This window comes from Mizuhopecten yessoensis, unplaced genomic scaffold (genome assembly GCF_002113885.1).
Source record: "Mizuhopecten yessoensis strain PY_sf001 unplaced genomic scaffold, ASM211388v2 scaffold9157, whole genome shotgun sequence".
NCBI lineage: Eukaryota > Metazoa > Mollusca > Bivalvia > Pectinida > Pectinidae > Mizuhopecten > Mizuhopecten yessoensis.
In genome coordinates, this window is record NW_018407907.1 from 1,327,759 (window position 1) to 1,352,112 (window position 24,354).

The 24,354-nt window shown below is 35.8% G+C and overlaps 1 protein-coding gene across 1 annotated transcript in view; it reads right to left on the minus strand.

Annotated features, from left to right (window-relative positions):
• LOC110457457 (ATP-dependent RNA helicase DDX1-like) overlaps positions 1 to 24,354 on the minus strand; it is a 266,330-nt gene that overhangs the window by 241,451 nt on the left and 525 nt on the right. Inside the window, exons 2-19 of the mRNA XM_021508746.1 lie at positions 22,907 to 22,958; positions 21,995 to 22,058; positions 21,387 to 21,416; positions 20,716 to 20,806; positions 19,696 to 19,749; positions 18,129 to 18,215; positions 17,159 to 17,319; positions 16,757 to 16,829; positions 16,047 to 16,123; positions 14,883 to 14,936; positions 14,103 to 14,163; positions 13,121 to 13,179; positions 12,335 to 12,358; positions 12,032 to 12,084; positions 10,567 to 10,627; positions 9,927 to 10,025; positions 6,050 to 6,190; positions 4,999 to 5,073 (exon numbers count right to left, since the gene is read on the minus strand). Of these exons, the coding sequence (XP_021364421.1) occupies positions 4,999 to 5,073; positions 6,050 to 6,190; positions 9,927 to 10,025; positions 10,567 to 10,627; positions 12,032 to 12,084; positions 12,335 to 12,358; positions 13,121 to 13,179; positions 14,103 to 14,163; positions 14,883 to 14,936; positions 16,047 to 16,123; positions 16,757 to 16,829; positions 17,159 to 17,319; positions 18,129 to 18,215; positions 19,696 to 19,749; positions 20,716 to 20,806; positions 21,387 to 21,416; positions 21,995 to 22,058; positions 22,907 to 22,958 (1,316 nt within the window). The remainder of the gene's footprint in view (positions 1 to 4,998; positions 5,074 to 6,049; positions 6,191 to 9,926; positions 10,026 to 10,566; positions 10,628 to 12,031; positions 12,085 to 12,334; positions 12,359 to 13,120; positions 13,180 to 14,102; positions 14,164 to 14,882; positions 14,937 to 16,046; positions 16,124 to 16,756; positions 16,830 to 17,158; positions 17,320 to 18,128; positions 18,216 to 19,695; positions 19,750 to 20,715; positions 20,807 to 21,386; positions 21,417 to 21,994; positions 22,059 to 22,906; positions 22,959 to 24,354) is intronic.

Here is a 24,354-nt window from a genome sequence, read left to right on the forward strand (position 1 = left end):
TTAACGGTTACCTATTTAATAATATTTTCCACATAAACTCACATAACAACACATTATGTATCTTTTATTAATGTTTGACATAAATATATTTGTTGACCGTCATTTGTCTTAATTAGAGTTACGTGTACCAAGGGAAATAATCCAAAATGGCGATCTCCCAGAATCGTCGATCTTTTCCTGAAAAAAACTTGAAATTTTCTATACCTGTGTATTTTACGCACCCCCCACTTTGGGTATTAAATTTCTGGAAAAAAAGTGCGCAAATTACATGGGTTTTTACGGTAGTTATCTTTTTGTCATTTATCGACTGTTTAAATACGTTGATTGTCAGAGAAATCAATGACATATATAGCCTCATATTGGAACTTTACCAAGCTTTATGCCAAACATAGGAACTCGCTTAACTCGAATACTCGGATAACTCGAAGTTTCCCAACGATCCCGTCGACTTCAAGATAACGAGGTTCGACTGTATTTGACTGTTGTGACATTGAAAGTAGGTCAAGGTCATTTTCACAACGGACACTGCACCATGACATAAGCTCACTTGCCTTTCGGGCAGATGAGCTAAAAATTTAACAAGAGGCCCATGGGCCTTAACGGTCACCTGAGTCCTACAGTATTTATTTCTGTTGTTGAAATATGTACCAATTTGAGTAAAAAATAGTATAATGTTAACTTAACTTTGTCAGGACCATGAGCTGATCATTCCTAGACCAATTTTAAGTGAGATCGGCCTATTAGAACTTGTTTTTAAGTTTAAAATAGGTATTTACAAAATAGAGGCCATGGCAGCCAAATCGGATTTCTGATTGACCCGAAACATAACAACACTCTGTCAGGACCATGAGTCGATCATTCCTACAAAGTTTCAGTTCAATCAGCCAAGTAGAACTTGACTTTAAATTTGAAATAGTTTTTCAAAATGGCGGCCATGGTGGCCATATTGGATTTCTGATTGACCTGAAAAATAACAACACTTTGTCAGGACCATGAGTCGATCATTCCTACCAATTTTCAGTTCAATCTGCCCAGCAGAACTTGACTTTAAGTTTGAAATAGTTTTTCAAAATGGCGGCCGTGGCGGCCATATTGGATTTCTGATCGACCCGAAAAATAACAACACTTTGTCAGGACCATGAGGCAATCATTCCTACCATCTTTCAGTTCAATCGGCCCAGCAGAACTTGACTTTAAGTTTGAAATGTAAAATGTTAACGGACGACGGACGACGGACGAAAACGGATAGCAATAGGTCACTTGAGCTAAAGCTCAGGTGACCTAAAAATGCCTAACCATATGAGTTTTCTCCGGGTACTCCACTTCCCTCTTACATCAAGATCCCCTGTGCGCTAATGCTCGGGCCAACAAGAGTGATTTATATAAGTTGTAATAACTTGTTTCATAATTGTTGCGAAATTAATAAAATTTACACACTATACTAAGTTTTATCGGACAAGAACTTAAGTACTAATAGCAAACCTTACAAAACAATGTCAATAAGAAGGAATTAATTTCAACAAAATCATCAAAAAATAAAAAGGAGTGCATCACAACAAAGTGACAAATCGTGTATGCCAAGTTTCAAAATCAGTTGAGAAGATCAGCAGTGCCTTGTAAAAACCTTCCTCTATGAAAAGACCAGTGTCTTCTCCAGATTTGAAAGAAAATGGAGGGCATCGACAGTGTGATATAGGCAGAATGTAGAAATTGACGGGGATGTACTCAATCCCCCTCTTCTGGAGAAATCACTGCAAACAATCAAACAGATATCCACCTAACTTCATTGTGGAGGTATAAAAACACATTGCAGCTAAGAGATGAATACCTCGACACAATCAATTGTCTCCTCTAATGGTGCTGACGAGTTCACCGTCAGACCAAACTGTTATTGTAGCTTGATCGTCAATAAAATGATACAACTAGAAAGGCTTGCGTAGATCTTGTGTAAAATGTACCATCACATAACCATACTCTGCTTCTAACACATTTCCCTGGTGAATGTACCGAAACGTAAGTTTTATGTGAAATTAAACCCCTTCCATTAGAGAACTCTGACACAGAAGGTGGTAATGAGCTTTGATTGAGGGGCGGTAATGTCAGCAGCGGCATTAAACAACACATTGCCTCCTCGCCTGACGGCCACGTTACTGACAGAGTTATCCGCTGACATGTCGCCGTACATGTCAGGGATGTTACGAGTTCAAGTGATGGTAAATCTTCACTTCAGAAACACACACACATGTACTTTTTTAACCAAGTTGTACTTTAATTCAAAAGCTTTAAAACTTTTGTTCGTTGTCTGTGAGCTATTTTTTTCATCAATACTTTATAGATGTGCACTTTTAATTGTTTTTGTATATGTGGTACTACATGTATTAATGTTTGAGAAAAAAAAAGACAAACAAAGTCAGCAAATGAAAGGCTCACAGATCAGATATACCCCCTTCTCGATTTGCCTGTGACCTTTGACCTTTTAACCATGACCAATGACCCCCTAATCTAATCAGGTGTAGACCTCTATGTTACCTTCTATAGTGCAAATATAAACTGAAATTGTTGAGAAAATTGAAAAAAGTGGTAAAATGGGATATTTGACTTTGACCTTTGACCCTTTAACCTTGACAGATGACCACCAAACTCTGATCAGGTAAAGAATTTGACACGACCATGCTATGGAGTAAACAGATTAGCATACACTCGTTAGTGTAGGGCCCCAACACTTCTGATCCGCGGTCATAATTAGTCAAAATAACGTGACCGATACCTGTACAACTTCCTGAATGACAGGTGTACAACCAACAATGCAGGGAGATTCAAAGCGTGCCAATTACAACCTTAATTTTGAGGTCTTTACCAGAATGACTTGAAACTGAGATCTTCCTTTAATTGAGATTAATACAGATGGGGAAACCCGTACATTACTACAAATAGGGGTTGTCTTTAGGGGGAAGGCTTCCTTGCCTGCTTGGTGGTGCAAGCAAAGATTGAACTGGCATGCGCGAAATGATGCAGTACTGTTGAGTATTGAATTATATCGGAACTTAGCCCTTTCATCACTGTAGACCATAATGGACTCATCCAGGTCAAGGCATGGTAGAGTCTACTGAAGTTACATAGGGATGAAAGGGTTAACAGTAAAACATATGTTACTGAAATTAAATTAATTAAATTGGAGATAAATAAGCAAACTCTGCCAACTTTGATTGTTTTTTTTGAAATTTTTACACGATAATTTATAAAATTAGCTTTAAGAAAACAAACAGGATGATAGGTGAGTTACCTTTTAAATGAGATTTTCAAATTAATTTCATCCGTTTCTTTTCAGCAAAGTTTTGCCAAGATAGAAAGAAAAGTTGGAAACAAGTTTCATCATTCTGAAATAAATTGGAAACTAAATTTCACTTGAAGCATTGGCTTCACGGATACCCAAGCTTCCCACATGTCTACTAAGTTCAAACCCCATTCATGAAACAGTGGCTAAGATATGAAGATATAACAAGTCAGAAACGTGTATTACACTATATTTAAGTACTTGAGGTCAAAGGTCGAATTAAGGTCACAGTGACCTCGTTTTCGGATGCGACATAACACCTTCATGTGTTGTACTAATATACAAACTTTATGCCCATTCATGAAACAGCAGCTGAAATATGCTTTGGAAACCATTATTTCAGTACTTTTAAGTCAAGGTCAAAGGTCGAGTCACAGTGACCTTGTTATAGAATGAGAAACACCACTTTCACATGATGAAAGTTTGAAGCCCATTTGTGAAACAGAGGCTGAGATATGCTCCGGAAACCACACACAGTCAGCATATAGACACTCATGGACATACCAAACATAGTATATGTCTGACTTCAGTCGAAGCTGGGATCCTATAGGGAATTCAACATATTTTTATCACATTACAAAGAATTGAGATATCATTCATGAAAACCTATAGTTTTATGCCCATCATCAACTCTTCAAAGTAGCCATCTTACAATTACAAGATGTATACATTACAATGATATCCAAGATTCTTTAAGTCTAAAAGTGAAAATGAATGCCCTTCAAAAATGATCGATGTCATTCATTCAGATCCCACAATTCAAAGCACCTCACACTTCAAAGCACTTTATACCATTAACTTAATCACCTCTAGATCTGTAGACACATTTGAACTCTTCCAATTCAAAGGTAATGGAACAGTTCATTACAAAATTTCAGGGGTGAATAAGTTAAGCTACTGGACAAATATCATGACCCCAAGGATCTATTTCATCGTTTAAGGGTTGTAATACTTTTGATCTTGCGACTTTGAAAGTGGGTCAACGTCGTTTAATTGATTGAATACTGCAGTCTTTCTTTCCATCACACTTCTGGCCAAAACATCATCATCCTCAGCCTCTAGTCTTTCCAAAAAAGTCTAGTGAATGTTTTAATTATTTCACCCTTGTGACCTCGAAAATGAGTCAAGATCATTTATGAGAACAACATATATAGATAGCCTTTTATTTCAGTAGGCTACTGGCCAAATATCATCATTCTAGGCCTCTTGGTTATTCAGAAGAATTTGTATAGAGTTTCTTACATATTTCATCCCTGTAACCTTAAAAATGACTCAAGTTTACTTACTTGAACTAAATAGATAGCCCTTCATTCCAGTAGGCTACTAGCCAAATAACATCCTCCTATAGGCCTCTGGGTCATTCAGAATAATATTTCACCCCTGTGACCTTGAAAATGACTCAAGATTACTTACTTGAACTAAATAGATAACCCTTCATTCCAGTAGGCTACTAGCCAAATAACATCCTCCTATAGGCCTCTGGGTCATTCAGAATAATATTTCACCCCTGTGACCTGGAAAGTGGGTCAAGGTCATTCAGCACCACGGCATATTAGCTCACCTGGCTTTTCTGGCCAGGTGAGGCCAAAAACTGGATCAAAATTTATTTCACATTAGTAAACTAACAATTATTATGTACAACATTGTTATAAAATTAAACTCACCACGTGATGGACAGTCTCCGGCACCGCGTCCTGACCTTTCAGATCTATCCATGTGGGGAAGTACATCAGACGCTCCTACAAAACGAACTCGTTATTTACATTGTATCTGTAAAGAAATTGTGCCACAGAATCATAAAATATTAGGTTTGCACAACACCTGGTGGTTGGTAAAATATGTCTAATTTTATGTAATTCAATTCTAATAACTTCTATAAGCTCCAGACAAAAAGATTTGACATTTGACCTCTATTTGTGACCTTAATAATGAAGTGAGGAACGGCATTTCTGTAGTTGATAGTCATATATATATGATTGAGTTTCAACGAAACAAAGTCATGTTCCAACTAGAAAATATTAACTGACAAACAGAACTGAAATTTGGCGGCAATCTGTGACCTTGACTTTGGAGTTATTATTGTATACCTGGTACCTGGAAATTTTCGCCACAGTTGATTTTTTTCGTCTTTTTCGTCCTCCGTGATGAGGGCAAATTAATCCTTACAGCGAATATTTGTAAACAACATAATATACATACAATGTAGTAATGAAAGATGTGCATGGCAAAATTTAACCCCCGCAAATACATACTGAATACGAAACCACGAAATATTGACCCTGCAAATTTGAAATGCTATACAGTACGTACTTTTGTGGGAGCAGACATACAATCAAAATCGTTAAATATAATGAGTTGTCCAAACTTGCACCGTTCTATGATAATACCTTTCAGTGCAGCGGCCGGTATGGACAGCCTTCAAGCATTTGTAGTGTTCTTCATTTTTACCCTCTTGTAATCATAAATACCATTATAGTTCACGAAAATGTGGATAAGTACATATTCAACGAAACATTCAGGTCATGATACATGGTTTGAAACATGTACATGCAATGTAAATTTTACATTTCCATATACGTGTATGCGCGATCTTAGGTTGACAATACGCACAAACAACAAGTCTCCGAAAAAGATACAATGTTGTACACTGCTTGTTGACGCCGTAACGATTTTGATTGTAAGTCATTGATATCTCATCACGTTATAAATCCTTACCGCCATTTTCTTGACATCGAACGAGTGGAGTGTTGCCGAGCAGACGACCATCTGTAGACGTTTGCCGTCATTAGTGACCTTGGGAATCTGCTGGTGTAGTCTGTTAATGAGGTCACTGTACCCTTGAGACAGAAGGCCATCCTGTGCGACAAAAAAAAAGGAAAAATAATTTGATTTTGAATTCAGTTACTCAATCCACAGCCACATCACTGGATTAAAATCAAATTAACAATCGTAACTGATTGTAAATATTAAGTTTAAAACAGGATAAGCCGACAAATTCAAAATAAACGAGTTAGAAAAGAAACATTAAAAGATGACCTGCTTTTATATAGGGCTATTTTCCCAGTATTTTTCCCCAGGGAGATTCATCTAGGAACAAGAATACACCACAGAAAACTTAGCTGATAAAGTAAAATCAAAGACTCAATAAACTCATGTAGTATATCATGTATCAGTAAGAATCAATTTCCTAAAATGTAGAAAAATCAAGGAACATCTTCCCAATTTCGATGAAACTAATGCTTCATTTTCCCAATTCATGTAGGAACAGGCTATCGTAAAAAAATTAAATTAAAAAAAAATGAAACATTCACAGCATTACAATATATCTTACAATAGTCATTTTCACGCTCACTTGTTCATTCTTGCAACGTTATATCTGGGGTAGACCAAAAAAGACTATATGTGTTTCTTATTTCCCATACAAATGTATCTAACTGCTTAAATGCCTAATTTATTTTTGAAGTCAATGCATTGATTTGCAATGTAAAATCAAAATGCTATTGTAAAAATTTAAGTAGATAAACCACTGTCAGTGCATGTACATGTATAAGCGAGATAATTAGATATGGCTCTGACCAGAGACCATACAAGATCTTACCGTAAATGAACATATTTTAGTGGTTAGTTTTATTTTAGCACTTTTCACACTTGAATTATTTTGCTAAATCATAAATATTCCCATTCAAGTTCTTGCACATTGTTCTCTATTGCATATTCTCAGGACGTGCCAATACATTAATGCGCTAATCTATTAAAACTTGATAATGCGCTAAAATTTGAGTATTACGAAAAAAAAAGGTTTACAGTAATTGGCAAGCTAATACAGGGTTCTGGGTTTATACAACTTCAATGACAAGGGATATCAACATTTTTCATTATCTGTTTTGAGGGCAATACTGTAAATGAGGAATTTTTTCATCTTTTTCGCAAATTTATCATTACAGCTTACATAAATAAACAACATTATATACAAAATGTTAAATGTGAAGGGTGAAATTAAAACTGGGCGAATATGGATTTTACCAGCAAAAATGAAAATTTTCAATTTAAATGTTGAATTATCTAAAACTAGAACTGTAAGCCAAAGGCTATCTAGTACCCCCCGCTCCTATATAAACCAGAACTGTAAGCTAAAGGCTTACTAAGGCAAAGCATTGCAAAGCATTCCAGTCTCCCACCAGTAATGATTTCTTTATTGACTGAGCTGTACACTTATTTAAGTATACTGGTCACTGACATACTTCCTATACTCCATCCCCATACCAAAACATACTTACATACCAAATTTTGTTAGCCCAGATGAACCAGTTTTGTTAAAATTGTCCTATTATTTAAGGAGAAGATGTCATGACAAAGATTTTTAACAAAGGGCCATAACTCCTTAAAAAGGGTTGAAAGGAAAAATATAATACTAGCCTGATGCACAACATCAGGGGGTAATTACAATATCTGTAAACTTTCATTGAAATTGGCTGAGTAGTTTATTAGACAGACAAAGATTTATTCAACAAAGGGCCATAACTCTTTTTAAAAGGGTTGGAATGAAAAAGTAAGAGAGGGTGTGGTTTTCATTCTCTTGGATGCACATTGAAGGGGACAGTTACAATACCTGTAAAACATTTTTGAAATTGGCCCAGTAAATAAGGAAAAGTTGTCAAGACAAGAATTTTTCAACAAAGGGCCATAGCTCCATAAAAATAAGGTTGGAAAAAGAAATACCTGGATGCAGAACATAAGGGGGTAGTTATATATATATAATTATCATATCTAAAAAATTTCGTTGAAATTGGCTCCATGGTCTTGGAGGAGTTGTCAGGACAAGTATTTTTCAACAAAGGGCCATATAATATTATTCCAAAAAAAGGAACAGATTGAAAAATTAAAACCTGGATGCACAACATCAGCTGGTAGTTATCATATGGGAAAACTTTCATTGAAATTGGCCCAGAAGTTTTGGAGAAGTTGTGCGGGGAAGCATTTTTCAACAAAGGGCAATAACTCCGTAAAAAAAGGGTCAGAATGAAAAATAGTACCTGGATGCACAACTTCAGGTGATAGTTATCATATTTGGAAAGTTTTGTTGAAATCGGTCCATTACTTTAGAAGGAGTTGTCCGGACAAAAAAAATCTATGGACGGACAAGCTGATTCCAGTATACCCCCCAACTTCGTTGTGGGGGTATAACAATATACAAAAAACAAAATATCATAAACTTTACACCCAGAAAAACCCAGTTGCATAGCTAGGTAGTTATCTAATTGATCGTACATTTAACTCCCGTTAGCACTGGTGGTTGGCCCAGGAAAATCAAAGGGTAAAAATAAGCAGATATTTTAACATGGACTTACAAATCAAAATAGGTATAACCTTAATCTACCAGTTTCATTATTATATTTATGATTTGCACACATGCAACAAGAGGCCCATTGGGCCTGTCCTGCTTTCTGTCTTACATAATTATTCATTTCACTTGTCGGTCATAGTCAAATTTATCTAAATAGGCTAAACATCATTACTCTGCACATTATTGATATTTATTGAAACATTTTATTATTCTTTATGCTATAAAACTTTGTAGGAAACATCTAACTAATTTTACTCACATGATCTTCAAATATGATCTAGGTCATTCATTGGAATACAACACTTTATGGCCCTTCTCATCAGCAAGCTATATAGGCCAAATATTATTACCATTGGGATCTTGGTCAATCAGAAATTGTTTTTTAAAGGTCTAAACAAATGATTACTGTGACCTTGAAAGTAGTTCAAGCTCACTTATCTGAACTTTTTTGACAGGCTCTCAACCCAGCAGGGTACAGACCAAGAATCATGACCCTAGACCTTTTTATGATACCATAGAAATGTTTTCGTTGTTTTTTAAAAGATCTGAAACTTATGACATAGAATTCTGGTGCAGGTAATTTATTTTAATAAATTTGATGAATAGCCATTTAGCATGCTACAAGAATTATATAATGACCACAAACTATTTAGTTATTCAGAGGGATTTGTTTAAATGTTTTATCACATTTTATCCATGACCTTGAAAGTGGGTTGGTGACATTCATTTGAACAAACTTGCGCTATACACTCCGGTAAACTATAGGCTTAATATCATGACATTGGGCCTCTTCATTACTCAAAATGAGTCATGTAAATGTTTTAACTCATTTGACCTCTGTGACCTTCAAAGTGGGTCAAGGTCATTCATTAGAAAAAAACTTGAGCCATAGATTCCAGTAAACTATTGGCCTAATATCATGACCCTGGGCCTCTTCATTACTCAAAATGAGTCATTTAAAGGTTTTAACTCATTTGACCTCTGTGCCCTTCAAAGTGGGTCAAGGTCCTTCATTTGAAAAAACTTGAGCCATAGATTCCAGTAAATTATTGGCCTAATATCATGACCCTGGGCCTCTTCATTATTCAAAATAAGTCATTTAATATTTTAACTCATTAATATCATAAAGGGAGGTTAAGTCATTCAAGACTTTTTCTAGCTATCTAGACAGACTGAAAGATATTCACTTTCCCCATTCCCAAAACAACTGGGTGTTTCCCCTTGGAATTTTTTGGGAGAGAAACTCACACATTCGTCAAGGACAAAGAAGCGGACTTGGTGTAACAGCAGCTTGCCTGTTGAGATGAGGTCCTCCAGTCTCCCAGGGGTTCCCACGACGATATCCACCTGACAAAATTAAATGCAGACGATAAATTACCACAATATCACCTCCCATATAACACAGTTAAATACCACCATATAAACAAGCCATTCAGATTAATAAGTTTTGTCTGTGCCCTGCTTTGACCATCAATGCACATGTCAAGTTTGGTTGATCTAGCAGTTATAGTTTCAGAGAAACTAACTTAAACGTAAAAACGTAATGTTGATGGAGATGCTGACAAAGTCAATGGATCATGAAAGGTAGGCTGCATCCAGCATTTGATGCATGGGTTGAGATGTACTTCCTAAGACACATCTATGGTCCAAGTTGGTTGGTCTAGCACTTATGGTTTCAGTGAAACTAACTTAAACGCAAAAACTGAATGTTGACGCCGTTGACGGAAAAGTAACACCTCGCTTCATGGCAGCGAGACAAAAACCACCAAACTATTCACCTTGCATTATGTTTATTCAGAAACCCATCCTCCCCACCCTTGTATGAATATCAAAGGCTGTTCCTCTCACCTCCCCCAAATGTATAAATAAGACAGGCTCTTCTACTTACCCCCCTCTGCAGGACGTCCAACTGGTCCTTGACATTGACACCACCAATAATCAGTAGCTCCCTGAATAAGAAATTGTAGTAACATGTGTGAGCAGTGATGTTGTGTACAGTGATTTGTGTACAGTGATGTTGTGTACAGTGATTTGTGAGTAGATTTAATGAGTGGGACATAACTGACAAAGTCAAATGTAACGAAATCATGTGTCAGTAAGTTTAGATGTCGGTAAAGTTAATCCTTTGATAAATCATGTGTAAGTAAGATCAGGTGTCTGTAAAGTCAGGTGTCAGTAAAAGTCAGGTTTCATTAAGCTAGGGTATCAGTAAAGTCATGTGTCTGAAAGGTCAGGTGTCGGTAAAGTCAGGTGTCATTAAAGTCAGGTGTCAGTGAAGTTAGATGTCAGTAAAGTCAGGTGTCAGTGAAGTTAGATGTCAGTAAAGTCAGGTGCCAGTAAAGTCAGGTGTCAGTGAAGTTAGACGTCAGTAAAGTCAGGTGTCAGTGAAGTTAGATGTCAGTAAAGTCTGGTGTCAGTAAAGTCAGGTGTCAGTGAAGTTAGACATCAGTAAAGTCAGGTGTCAGTGAAGTTAGATGTCAGTAAAATCAGGTGTCAGTGAAGTTAGGTGTCGGTAAAGTCAGATGTCAGTAAAGGAAGGTGTCAGTGAAGTGAGATGTCAGTAAAGGCTGGTGTCAGTGAAGTTAGATGTCAGTAAAGTCAGGTATCAGTGAAGTCAGGTGTCGGTAAAGTCAGGTGTCAATAAAGTCATGTATCAGTAACAGCAGATGTTGGTAAAGTCAGGTGTCAGTTAAAGCAGGTGTCAGTAAAAGCAGATGTCAAGGGAGTCAGATGTCAGTAAAGTCAGGTGTGGGTAAGGTTAGGTGTCAATAAAGTCAGGTGTAAATTAAATCAGATGTCAGTAAGGCCAGGTGTCAGTGAAGTCAGATGTCAATTAAGTCAGGTGTTAATAAAGTCATGTATCAGTAACGGCAGATGTTGGTAAAGTCAGGTGTCAGTAAAGCCAGATGTCAGTAAATTAGATGTCTGTACAGTCAGGTGTCAGTAAAAGCAAATGTTGAGGGAGTCAGATGTCAGTAAAGTCAGGTGTGGGTAAGGTTAGGTGTCAATAAAGTCAGGTGTCAGTAAAGCCAGATGTCAGTAAATTAGATGTCTGTACAGTCAGGTGTCAGTAAAAGCAAATGTTGAAGGAGTCAGATGTCAGTAGAGTCAGGTGTGGGTAAGGTTAGGTGTCAATAAAGTCAGGTGTAAGTTAAGCCAGATGTCAGTAAGGTCAGGTGTTGGTAAAGTCAGGTGTCAGTGAAATCAGGTGTCAGTAAAGTGAGATGTCAAGCACAAATTAAGTCAGGAGTCATTCAACAGGGCCACATAATCATGTCAATATAAAGAGGTCCTTCAAATCAGGTGTCGGTAAAGTAAAGTTTTAATTTACCTGCTATTTGACAGATACTTACCTAATGGTTGGGTTAGACAGATGGACTTTAAACTTCTGGATCTGTGTGAAAGTCTACAAAATAAACACAGTGTTAAAGAGTAGGAAGGACCCAACAGTATCAGCAAGCATTACTAACAGAATAAAGTGATGTTATCATAGGAAGAGGGACAACTCATGTAAGACAATCTTCCAATACGATGTCCATGTTTGATATCTACTATACTTTATGTATCCTGTAATAAATTTAAGTACAAAAAAAAACATGAAGAAAAAAAAAATGTTTTCAAATAGCTAGTTTTATATATTAATAAAAACTGCTTACCTGCTCTGCAAGTTCTCTTGAAGGCTGTAAAATTAAAACGTTAAATGTAGCTTGAACTCTCCTTTAAATGACATCAGTTATTTGGCCTAAAATTATCCCTGCCACCTCACATGACAGGTTTAAAAGCATGATGATTAAACATCCACCATAACCTCAAACAACTTTTATAAAACCCAAAATAATAGTGCCCTATTTGGTGTGAATATACATTGTAAGTAACATTGATACACATACCAAAACAGTACAAAAATTGCCTTAATACAAAAAAATATACTCAATTGTCATAGAAAAAGAAAGAGAAAATCTCGGACCTGGCCCAGAATTCATCAAAAAGTAGCTATGCTTTTCTGTAGAATGTTTATTTAAAAATTGTATTCACATTGGAAATATATCTGCATAGCTGAAACTTGTTCATTTTAACAGATACATATATGTCTCTATATCTAAAAGCATCCTGGAAATGTATCTAAATTTTACTTGATTTCAGTTTTTCTTAATTTATGAAAATATTTTGTAACATTTTCACAAAAGTGAACAGACAGGATATTTTCAATATATGTTCTTAAATTTTTAATAAGTCATATCAATGACAGTAAAATGATAAGAAATATTTTTTGGAAAAGAGTATGTCCGATATCAACTTATCATTCTAGAGATCAGACCTATTCATCCTTTTGCAAAACTAAAATCTCATATGGAAAAAAAAGGTAAAAAAGGTGTCAATGAGCAAGCAACTGGAAAATTTTCGACACTATCATAACATAGAATTTGTCATTTAAAACCAACCTCTATGATGATGGCCTGGGGGGCATTGGGGGCAGGCTTGGCACTGACCGCTACACCACCTAAAAACAAAGAAAATTCAGAATTATTATTTTTTTCTACAAAATATAAAAACTCTTACTTTAAGTTTGAATATAATAATAATAATAATAATAATAATATACAACATTTGATATAGGGCCCTATCTAGCTAACATAAGCCACTCTAAAGCGCTTTTTTCTAATATACATGTACATATAAAATATTACAGATGATGAACAGATTTTTTCATTAACAAACACAACAAACATTCACAATCCTAATTTTTTCCTAAAATGGTCAATTTTATGTGATCTATATTTCATGATTTTCAGATCTAGTGGCCATGTTATACTCATGCTACAGCATTTCATTATTGATTGGGTTTCCTGCCAATTTGTTTGGGTAAATGTTTTACAGGAATAGCCCTGATTCATGTTTCAATTTTAGACCTACAATACTCTAAATTTTAAAGGTTTACCTCTATTTCCCCTATTCAGCCCCATCACTCTGCCCTCAAGGGGGGCACACCCACCGTTTATACAAAATTAAGTCCCCTTTGCCCAAGGATTCTCCAGACCAAATTAGGATAAAAACCCTTAATTCCAATGGTAGAAGAAGAATTTTAAATGTTTTACCTAAATAACCCCTATAGGACCCTGCTACTCTGCCCCCAGGGGGTCCACACCCACCGTTTATACTTCGGGCAGGTGAGCTAAAAATTGGACAAGTCGCAAAGCTCATACTTGTCCTTTGAAGTTTAAGAGGAGCAACGTGCGACTTCAACGTCAGCCAATTTTACCATTACGCAGCCGCAAGATTCTTTTGATGTACATCAAAGGATCAAACTAGTATTCTAGTCTCACCTACAAGGTGGTGTGCACTGAGCCTTCGATTTTACCATGACACATTCCAGAGGTGCAAAGAGCATAAGTGACCGTAATATTTCTCGACATGTCTACTTACTGGAAATCCTGGACTGTACAACACACTGCGAAGGGGCCTGGGCTAAACCCACGAAATTCTTCTGTAAAATAATCACACAACAAAATATTTTATATGTGAAATATGTAACATGGTGTCATTTTGACGGGGGGGGGGGACGTATTTACTCTGAAATAACAGAATGTTAGCCATTATGTTGTGGCAAGTAAAAGAAAATTTCATTTCCACCGCAGTGTTTCGTACATGCAGTAACCTCCCCTTAATTCATTTGTAGATTTAACTGTAGGGAGACTGGATCAGAGAGAACTTCCCTTGACCAGGGGCCTGTTCGTTTATGCAGAGCAACCGGTTCATCCACTTTTAAACGTTAACATTTATGGTATAAATCCTGGAGGACCTGCAAATGTTCAAGCCGGCCCTGCAAGGCTTTATCAAGGCTTCCCTGAAAACAGCATCTGATTACTGGGCCTTATCTCGTTCAGTTCAGCCGTTTGGATTGCCGTAAACGAAAGCAGCCCTGGTAACTTGATTGGGTAAAGTGACAGTATAATGATTGAAGGCCCAGGGTTCAAATCTTGGTGCAGCCCCATTGCATTTTTACACTCACATCACTGTCATTAGTCTTTTATTTTTGCTTTTATTCTTATTCTGTTCTCATCAAAGTCCTACAAGGTATGTTTTTCTTTTCAGAAATGATTTGTCCAACTTGGATCCATACAGAAAAAAGTTCTGAACCCTTTTTTAAAGTTTATGACAGAGGTACAGGGATCCTTAGAAATTAGGGTTGACATTGTTACTTACGCCTGGAGGGAACTTGAACGGTGTTTTACCAAAGTTGAACTCCATTTCAGCATTCTACAAAATAGAATATAACTTAATTTCAGTATTTTGGTTGGTAACTACATTACAACATCATGACACTATCTGATAATTTCAACCAGTGACTTTTTTAATGCTGGGGAGCATACAGCCGGTGCTGCCATTTCGGCGCTCACAGCTAGCATTCTACAATTCTAGCACTACTCATTTACAGCTGAGTAGACTGGAACAAGCCGAGTGAAGTATCTTGCTCAAAGATGCAACACATATACTGTGTACCGGAAAATTATCGCCCAGTTAAATTTTGGTCATTAGACAGTAAAATCCATTTTCAGACAATACTAAATTTGCCCTTCACATTTAACTACTTTGTATATTATGTTGTTTATAAATGTTCGCTGTAATGATAAATTCGCCCTCATTACAGAAAATTTCTCGGTATACAGAAGCATATACCAGGTATGCAATAGTTTCCTTATAAATTTGTAAAATAAAAATAATATGTTTCAATTCAGGAAATCTAATGTGGGTCAGTGACCATATGAAATATTACTGTAAATGAACATATTTTACTGGTAGTCTTATTAAAGCTCTTTCTGTGCTTTAAATATCGCAATAAATTATGAATGCATCAATCGAAGTTCTTGTTTGTTGTTCTTAATGAAGGTTTTCAGGGTCCACCAATACATCAATGCGTTAATCTATTAAAAGTTGATAATGCGCTAAGATTTGAGGGCGCTAAAATAAGCTCTTTTACAGTATGTTCAAAATTGTTTTAATTTCATTTTTATTCCTTTTGTGATCATTAGGACCGCAACGATACAGATACCCCACATTACGATACATAATCACAGTACCATACCTACGATACCATACGATATTTATCACGACACACGTATCTGCTCAAAATGTCAACTATATTATGACCGAGTGAAGGATTTTACAGAGTTTTGTCACAGACTTAGTAAAAATACTGCCAAATTATATTCTTGTACGATGTTTAGTACTTTGGCACAGTGGGCTCCACTTTTGCTGAAGGATTCCATAGGATTAAGTAAACTCTTAGAGTTTAATAGAAATAATAATTAATAATATCTTACACTTGTAAAATCACGGGAATATCCCACAAAACTGTAACATACTAACCTTCAGAGTGACTGCAGCATAAAACTTCTCACTTCTCAAGTGTGGTGGAATATCGTAGGCTTTACCAAGGTCCACTCCTAAAACCAAGTCAACATACTGTAAAGTTGGTAATATTCGCGGGGGATCACCACCGATAGCGCAAAATTAGATACCCAGCGATTATTAAATCCTTAAATTATATATATTCTCCTATGTTCTCTGTGAATATTTGCATACACAAAGGAAAACATCTGTATATCCGTTTACTGCGGAATTATGACGATAAAACAATTTGATATCACATTTTACTTCATTTTCACAAAACACTTGAAAAATAGATCCAATCACCCAAATGCAAAAGAAACCTCATGTGTATTATAGCTTTACCATGTTGCACAAAATTCAATTCCAACCAGCAAGCTCTGATCGGGACAACCCTGAAATATTAGCCCCGCAAACTTAAACAACCATGCAGTAAACTATGTTTTTGTTTATCACAGTCCAAATGATTGGAAGTTTTTGGTTTTTGAAATAGAGACAGCCCTCACCAAGTGATCTGATGTTGTTTTTTACACTGAGTTTATACAATTGAAATGAAACTAGAGATTTGTTTTTGTGAGCAAAAACGTATGTCTCCCCTTTAATGGTTTAAAAGTTCTGGTACGGACAAGATATTCGTGAAACTTTGCACTTATGACCGCGAGGATACACTTACGCCATACCATACATACCATTTTTGGACCAGCGCATTTCTGCGTTGTCTATGTCCAGGTAACAACCGACGGTATCGTTCATACCGTAAGGCTGTAGAATAGAAAGAAGAGAAAGCATTAAGTTCTGTAGGGGAAGGTGTTAATATTTCAGCCATCTCTACTGTAAAATGATCTAAACATTTGTACAGGCATCACACACGTATTGTTCCTATCTCAAAGTCATACCTTTTTGTCTATAACGGTCAAACACAATTCAGCTATAAAAGCCCACAAAAGTCAAACTACCAATCTCTATAAGTTTAATTTATGTGTACTTGCAAGTCAAATATGTCTTGTCCTAAGAAATAAAATAACCTTCATCTACAAAGTGAATCCTACCTGTCTATAAGAACCAAGCATGCCTCTCTGAATCAATCTTACCTCTCCGTAACTGTCAAACTGTCTGCCCCAGGACTTCTTGCCTGTTCCACCGAAACCAAAGCCGAATTTGTCTGTGCCGAGGTCTAGTGTGGCCTTGTCGGTCGCCCATCCCACACGACACAGCCCCTCATCTGTGACAGTTGCCTCAAAGTAGTAGCGACCTAAAACAAATCCTCAGGTTGTACAATATTTATCTGACAGACCAAGCAAGATTCAAGCCTCAGGTATCGCACGTGCAAGTTTGAAATCTGATTAGTATACCACTTCCTTATTTATAGGCGAGCTCTTCTCACTCTGATCCTTGGACCTGTATACAATGAGAGAAACATCACTCACAATGGATTAACAAAGTGACGTTAGGTGCTTTTGAATCAAGACCTGGGGAGAATGCATTTCACCATAGGAAGGTATGGATACAGTGAAATCTGTCTAATATGACCCTGAAGTATTTATACATCCTTTTTAATCTGACTTTATAAGTATTCTGACATCCTGCCCAATCAATCCTGTTTCTTATGAAAACTGTCGCAATAAGACCCGTACATTTCGATATCCTGTCTGACCTAACAATTATGTTTCCTCCCACAGAATGTCAGATTAGACAGGTGAATCTATCAAATAGCATGTGTTCCACAAGGTGTCAGATCAGACAGGTTTCACTGTGCACAAGTAACCTGAAATGAAACCTTCTTCAGCATTAAGGCACAGAAATGTTAGAATCTGTTTTATTAAGGGTGTGTCCTGTAATTATATCACATGAAAATGAAACTATGTAAAAATGTTACAAAGTTTTACAATTTTTTCCCCCCAAAACAAAACCATGATTTCCATCAGAAAGCAAATGTTTATTATCAAAGGACCATACAGGGACAATTCCCAAAACTTGAAAATGTATTCAAAACACTAGGCAGTTTTTATTTTTACACCACGAGATTTTATAATTACCTCCCTTTAACCTTCTGTAACCTACCTTGCTGTGTGATGGCTTTATTGGAGCGTGTTCCATGCCATTTCTGTTGATCCCGAGCCTGACATAACAGTCCTTCTGGACCAATGGCTGCAAAATTAATAGAAATTCATATTCATTTCAGATGTAACACGACATTTGATTGGTCAATCAAAATAACTTGCGAGAGAATAACCACGATATAACGTCCGCAAATTATCTCATATGCATATGAAGCCCAGATGTAATTCCGCCTCACTTTGATGATCCTGACGTGTCACCAATCCATGTGACCCAGAATTTGAAGAAAAAACTCTAAAATATCTTAAAATTGCTGTTTCCTTTTGTGGTTTTGGATTACATGTCTAACTATGACCAAATATCTTAAAATTGCTGTTTCTTTTTGTGGTTTTGGATTACATGTCTAACTATGACCAAATATCTTAAAATTGCTGTTTCTTTTTGTGGTTTTGGATTACATGTCTAACTATGACCAAAGGTGCCAAAATAAGATGGGAACACTTGACAAAAAATATAATACCAACTGAACTATTAAACCAAATAATAAAATATATACTTGCAGAATATATTTGTACTTATTTCATTGTTCATGTTGCAGTTATTACCGTACTTCTCTGCAGACTTAATTTAATTAATAGATCTAATGAATTCTTTAATAATTTGTTTGGATCCGGTGCCCATATCGGACCTTGATTTTGTCACTACTTTCAAAACATTACAGTCATAGATTCAATCACACAGGCAAAGGTTCATGTAGTTTATTAGAAATGTCAAGAAGTGACACTTCTAATGAACTACAAGCAGTATCTTCTCCTTCGCCTGTTGTGATTGACTCTGTGACTATGTAAACTTTGTATACATGATGCTCAAAATATATTGAAAAAATTATACTAGGGTTGCCAATCTCTAAGGAGCTCAGTGTGGGAGATTTCCGTCCATTGTGCTTTCCAATGGGTGAGACTTTTGACGGTGTCGCGGCGTAACATCGTTTCAGGTGTTGATATTAGATTAACCCATGTATCAAAAAGATCCTGACTTTCTCTTAATACTATAACATCTGGATTGTTGATCTATTCAATTCTACATAATTATTTTCATACATGATGCTCGAAATATATTTCAAAAAAATTGAAAACATGTAATTTATTCCACTTTCAGTGATAAGGTTATTTTTTTTATCAAAAACCTTTATGCAACTCTGATTATATCCAATTTAAATCTTGACAATGAAATGATGTTTATTAACTCATTCACCTCTGAAATTTCATAATGAACTATTCCAACCTTTGAACTGGAAGAGTTCAAATGTATCTTCAGGGGTGAATGAGTGTTAAATTACATGCATCTGGTTGTACAGTGATAAGGTTCATTTTTTATCAAAAACCTTTATGCAACTCTGATTATATCCAATTTAAATCTTGACAATGAAATGACGTTTATTAAATCAATCACCCCTGAAATTTCATAATGAACTATTCCAACCTTTGAACTGGAAGAGTTCAAATGCGTCTTCAGGGGTGAATGAGTTAAATTACATGCATCTGCATGGTTGTACAAAGAAATTAATTACCCATAGCATCTCCTCGGTCGTGCATGTTCATCTTCCAGTTACTTCCCCCAGATGCTACAAACATCAACATTCAAAATAAAACACAGAAATGAAATAAGAGGGGAAGATATTCCATACTTTCTATAGGGAGAATAAAATGTTTAGTCCTTATAAGGGAGTACAGTTGGTACAGTATCTCCGAAAAATAATATCATTTGAATTCCTATGGGCTAAAAGGCCAGAATTTAATGCACAAAGAAAATTTACCTGAATGCGTCACTGTATAATTGCTATAAATAAAACTAGTTTAACATTTACAGTCAAACTTCCATAAATTGAATTGGAATATTTGAATTTCTCGATGTGTCGATCTACAGGTTTCCCCCTTATGTAACACTACTAATATTCGATTCAGGAATTAAAGTTTTGTGAGTCAAATTTCTCGCTGTTTTGAAGTATAATCAAAGCCAGTGTGTTATAAAAAAGGTTGAAATTACAACCATTAAACTGAAATGGAAAATGAGCTGCATTTACAACGTCACAGGCTTCGGAAATTTAATGGTCAATATTCAGCATTCGTGAGTCAAAGCTCTGATGTTTCAAATTTTTCTGATGGTTTGACTGTAGAAGGGTTTATTGCAAATAACAACAGAGAAACTCTCCTTTACTCACAAGTCTTAATGTTGCCATGTTGAATTCAATATCGTTGAGATGGTCACTTAATAAAAATAACTTATTTGGATACAGCTAAATATATTATGTCATGTGAAAAGGAAATCTGACACCTGATGCATTTTCTGTACCCATAATTCATCGTTTTCTGAAAATAATAGTCATATTTATCCTGCAATAAGCCAAAAGGCAAACACATAATCTCAGATTTAATGTAGGAGGGGGGCACTTATTACAAGACAATGGAAAAACATTTTGTTACAAAACGCTAAAAATTGCAATAGATATCGGTGGGCTTATTACCAGGCATGGGCTTAGTGCCAGATAAATATGGTAATAGACCTGTTTGTGAATACATCAAGTTTTAACCTGCAGTTTTAGAGGAGACCTTTCTTCCTTTTCCTTCTTCCTGGTCCTTAAGGGTTTCATACACAATCTGCATTATTGGGAGACAGAAAGCCTGCAAATGTAGAATAATGGTATTATAAAGTGTGACATTATGAAACATTCAGGTTGCCCTGTGTATTTTAACTAACTCCATGTAAAGTGTTGCAGCATTGTGTGCCGTATTGCAAACAAAGATAAAGATTCAGTTTGTTCAACATTTTTCCGCCTAGGAGGTGTCTCCCCATTTACTATAGAAAAGAGTAAATATATGAAATACATATATCTTTTATCATTTCCATTTCTACAAAAACGTTATTTGCTTGATCATAATCATGTGGGGGTCGGTATTTTGTGATATTTACTTTTATTATTTTAAGCAACTGCAGGTCAATATTCATTTTATGACGTCAATTCAATTGTGACGTCACAATGCTTTTTGCCAAATCCAGTATTGTCGTCCCTCAGTTTTCATCCATTTCATCTTTTTTATTGATTTGAACAATGTTTAGCATCTTATTTAACAATTTAAGATTTTTATTTTAGTGTATATGTATTTCTTATGGACCTCAACAGAAGTCCATAATTGATCATTCAACTGCTTGCTTTAAAAATTCTACCCTTTAGACTGTAATTTAATCGCAAACCATACTTACTCCGGTTTTACCACTTCCAGTCTCAGCAGCCTGCAACATAACAATCATAATATGAGACACTTCCTTCTAAGATGGTGAACTTTGAACTGTGCATATAGTGTCAAGTCGTTCCACCCTAAATCCTGTTCGCTCCGAGTCGTTTCATACTACATGTAGGTTGTTTTGCCCTAAAACATTTATCTGCACTGATCTGCATATAAAATGTAGCATATACAACCAGCATGAAAAAAAAATTGACAACACAAAATTTTAAGTTTTTTAATCATTAAAATCTGATATTTATAACTTGAAAATGCATTTTTGATAAGGGCAATCAACTCTTGGTGCGAACACGATTTAGGGTGAAGTGATCAAAATCCTGTTAACTCATTCACCCCTGAAATTTCATAATGAACTATTCCAACCTTTGAATTGGAAGAGTTCAAATGTGTCTTCAGGGGTGAATGAGTTAATATGGCTCTACTCTTTGATATAAAGTTTCAAATGTTATATACCTATAAGAATGCAAAACAAAGATTTGTTGATCAGTTAATAGTACTCATTAATTTGCATTTTGGCAAAAAAAAAGCAAAACACTTATATTTCTGCCGTATAAATTTAAGTCCTACCATAAGAACATCACCGCCACCAAGGATCATGGGTATAGCTTCGGACTGTACATCTGTCGGTAAACTGTAAATAAAAAAAACATTCACACTTTGATTTTTCTATTTCTAACATCAATTTTTTTTTTTCAAAACCAAAGCTGAGAAGACAACAAGTGGGTTTCATGAACAGATTTGGTGTCCAGCAGCTAATTTCTTGTTTCAAATTTTTATGGAATGGTGATTTTTAGTGTATAGTCTTTGTATCTATAGGGTTAAAGATAGTATTAAACTTTAAAAACAAAGTTTCCTTCTTGGGTTTTTTTGTGAGTGTAATGAAAACCAATCTACCTAATGTACCTATCTAATGGCTGTAAATTTGTACAAAGCATGTTTCTTAATCACTGTGCAACAAACAAAGCTTAATCTTAAGTAATGTATTCCTTATTTAAGCATTAAAAAACAGGATAATTTGATAACAGTTGAAATTGTAATTCATTCGAAAAGAATGCAGTAATTTTTCTTCTTCCTTTCCACTGGAGCATTGGAGCATGTGCATGTTGTGACTTCAGAAAAATGGATTCTGGGGGAAAATAGCAGAAATTATCAAGAGGAAGGGGCCTTTTTGAGGACCTTAATTCATCCTAAAAGAAACACTGGAATGTTATGGTCGACTTAAAACAAATACATGTATATATGATCTTTGGCATATATAACTTTAATGAGTGTCATTGTGCCAAGGACAAGATTGTCTAAACAAATCAGGTAACGTGTAACTCCTTCATCAGCCCCAGAACAGTCACATGCACATGTGGTACGTGACCCTCCATGCGATCACTGAGATCAGTAATACATTCCTTGAGGCTCCAATCAACTAAGTAACAACTGAATAACATCATTGATAGAACAATTAATTATCATATTTCAGTATCTTACGTCCAATCCATTTCTTCCACTGCCTGACCAATTTCGGACATGACGCCCATTTCTGTAGAAAAGAAAATGGTGTTATATTATTAATATATATAATGTTAACACTGGAGCAGTATATATATATATAATGTGACAGGCTTAATCTAAATCGATACGAGGGGGCTCAAAGACTCTCGCACATCTATGACCAAATGTTAATTAAGCGTAGCTGAATTGAGTCATTTCGCTACATATATATAACAACTATATTATTGTATATACGTTTCCAGCGCAGCTGAAATCGACATCGATTTTATGGACAACTTGTACACATTTTACACCTTTGTGTACATACGCTTCATTGGTCATTTGTCTGATGAAGGTGACAGTGTACATATCGTACTAGTCATCGAAACGTCACATAGAAAATGTTATTGGTTGTGTAAAAAGAACTTCTCATAATCCATACTTACCAACCTGAAGAAAATGTTTAGAAATATGTGACAGATACACAGAAAAATCCCTGCCGTTAAAATTAAATGTTTTGATATTTGTTTATGATATGACATTATACGTGGTAACAATATTACGTAGCTAAAGTTGGCAGCTTAGCCTCGTGGCAGAATATATACCCGAATACTTCAGCGGTCTAAAAAGGCATTTATTCAAACTGTTGTGGTAAAGTTTACATGCCATATCTAAAGATTTTGGCGTGAGACTCACGAAAATTGCTTCAGAAAAAAAAACTCACGCCGTAAACATATGCACCTTTTTCCTCTGCGACTCAATATATTGGGTGTTCCTGCTAACTTACAGTAGATACAAGACTCACGAAAATTGCTTCAGAAAAAAAAACTCACGCCGTAAACATATGCACCTTTTTCCTCTGCAGCTCAATATATTTGGTTTTTCTGCTAACTTACAGTACATACAAGACTCACGAAAATTGCTTCAGAAAAAAACCTCACGCCGTAAGCATATACACATTTTTCCTCTGCGGCTCAATATATTGGGTGTTCCTGCTAACTTACAGTACATACAGGACAGTTGAGGATGTAGATTACATACCTGGACTACCTGATACATGGAGCAGCAGAAACAAAGACAGGCTGTTGACAAAGTTTTCCTGGACTATCGTGTTTTGGATGTGAATTTGCTTAATGACTGACACAGTATGTGAAAGATAAATCACTCACACAACTATTCTGAATTTCTATAAACTAGGAGATTTTGACAATATGTGCTTTTCAGATGTTTGAAGTACGATGGGGTACATTCTGTTATAAGGCTAAGTTGCCAACCTTCATATGTATAGAAGTAAAACCGAGGTCTTATATACTATAATCACTTAAACCAATTGTTTCCAATGTATATTGTCGAGTCACTAAGGAAAGGTAAGAGTCCAGGGTTAAAAAACATTGTTTTGTTTTTTTGTTGTGTTATGTTATGTAAACACCCCCAACACCCCCCCC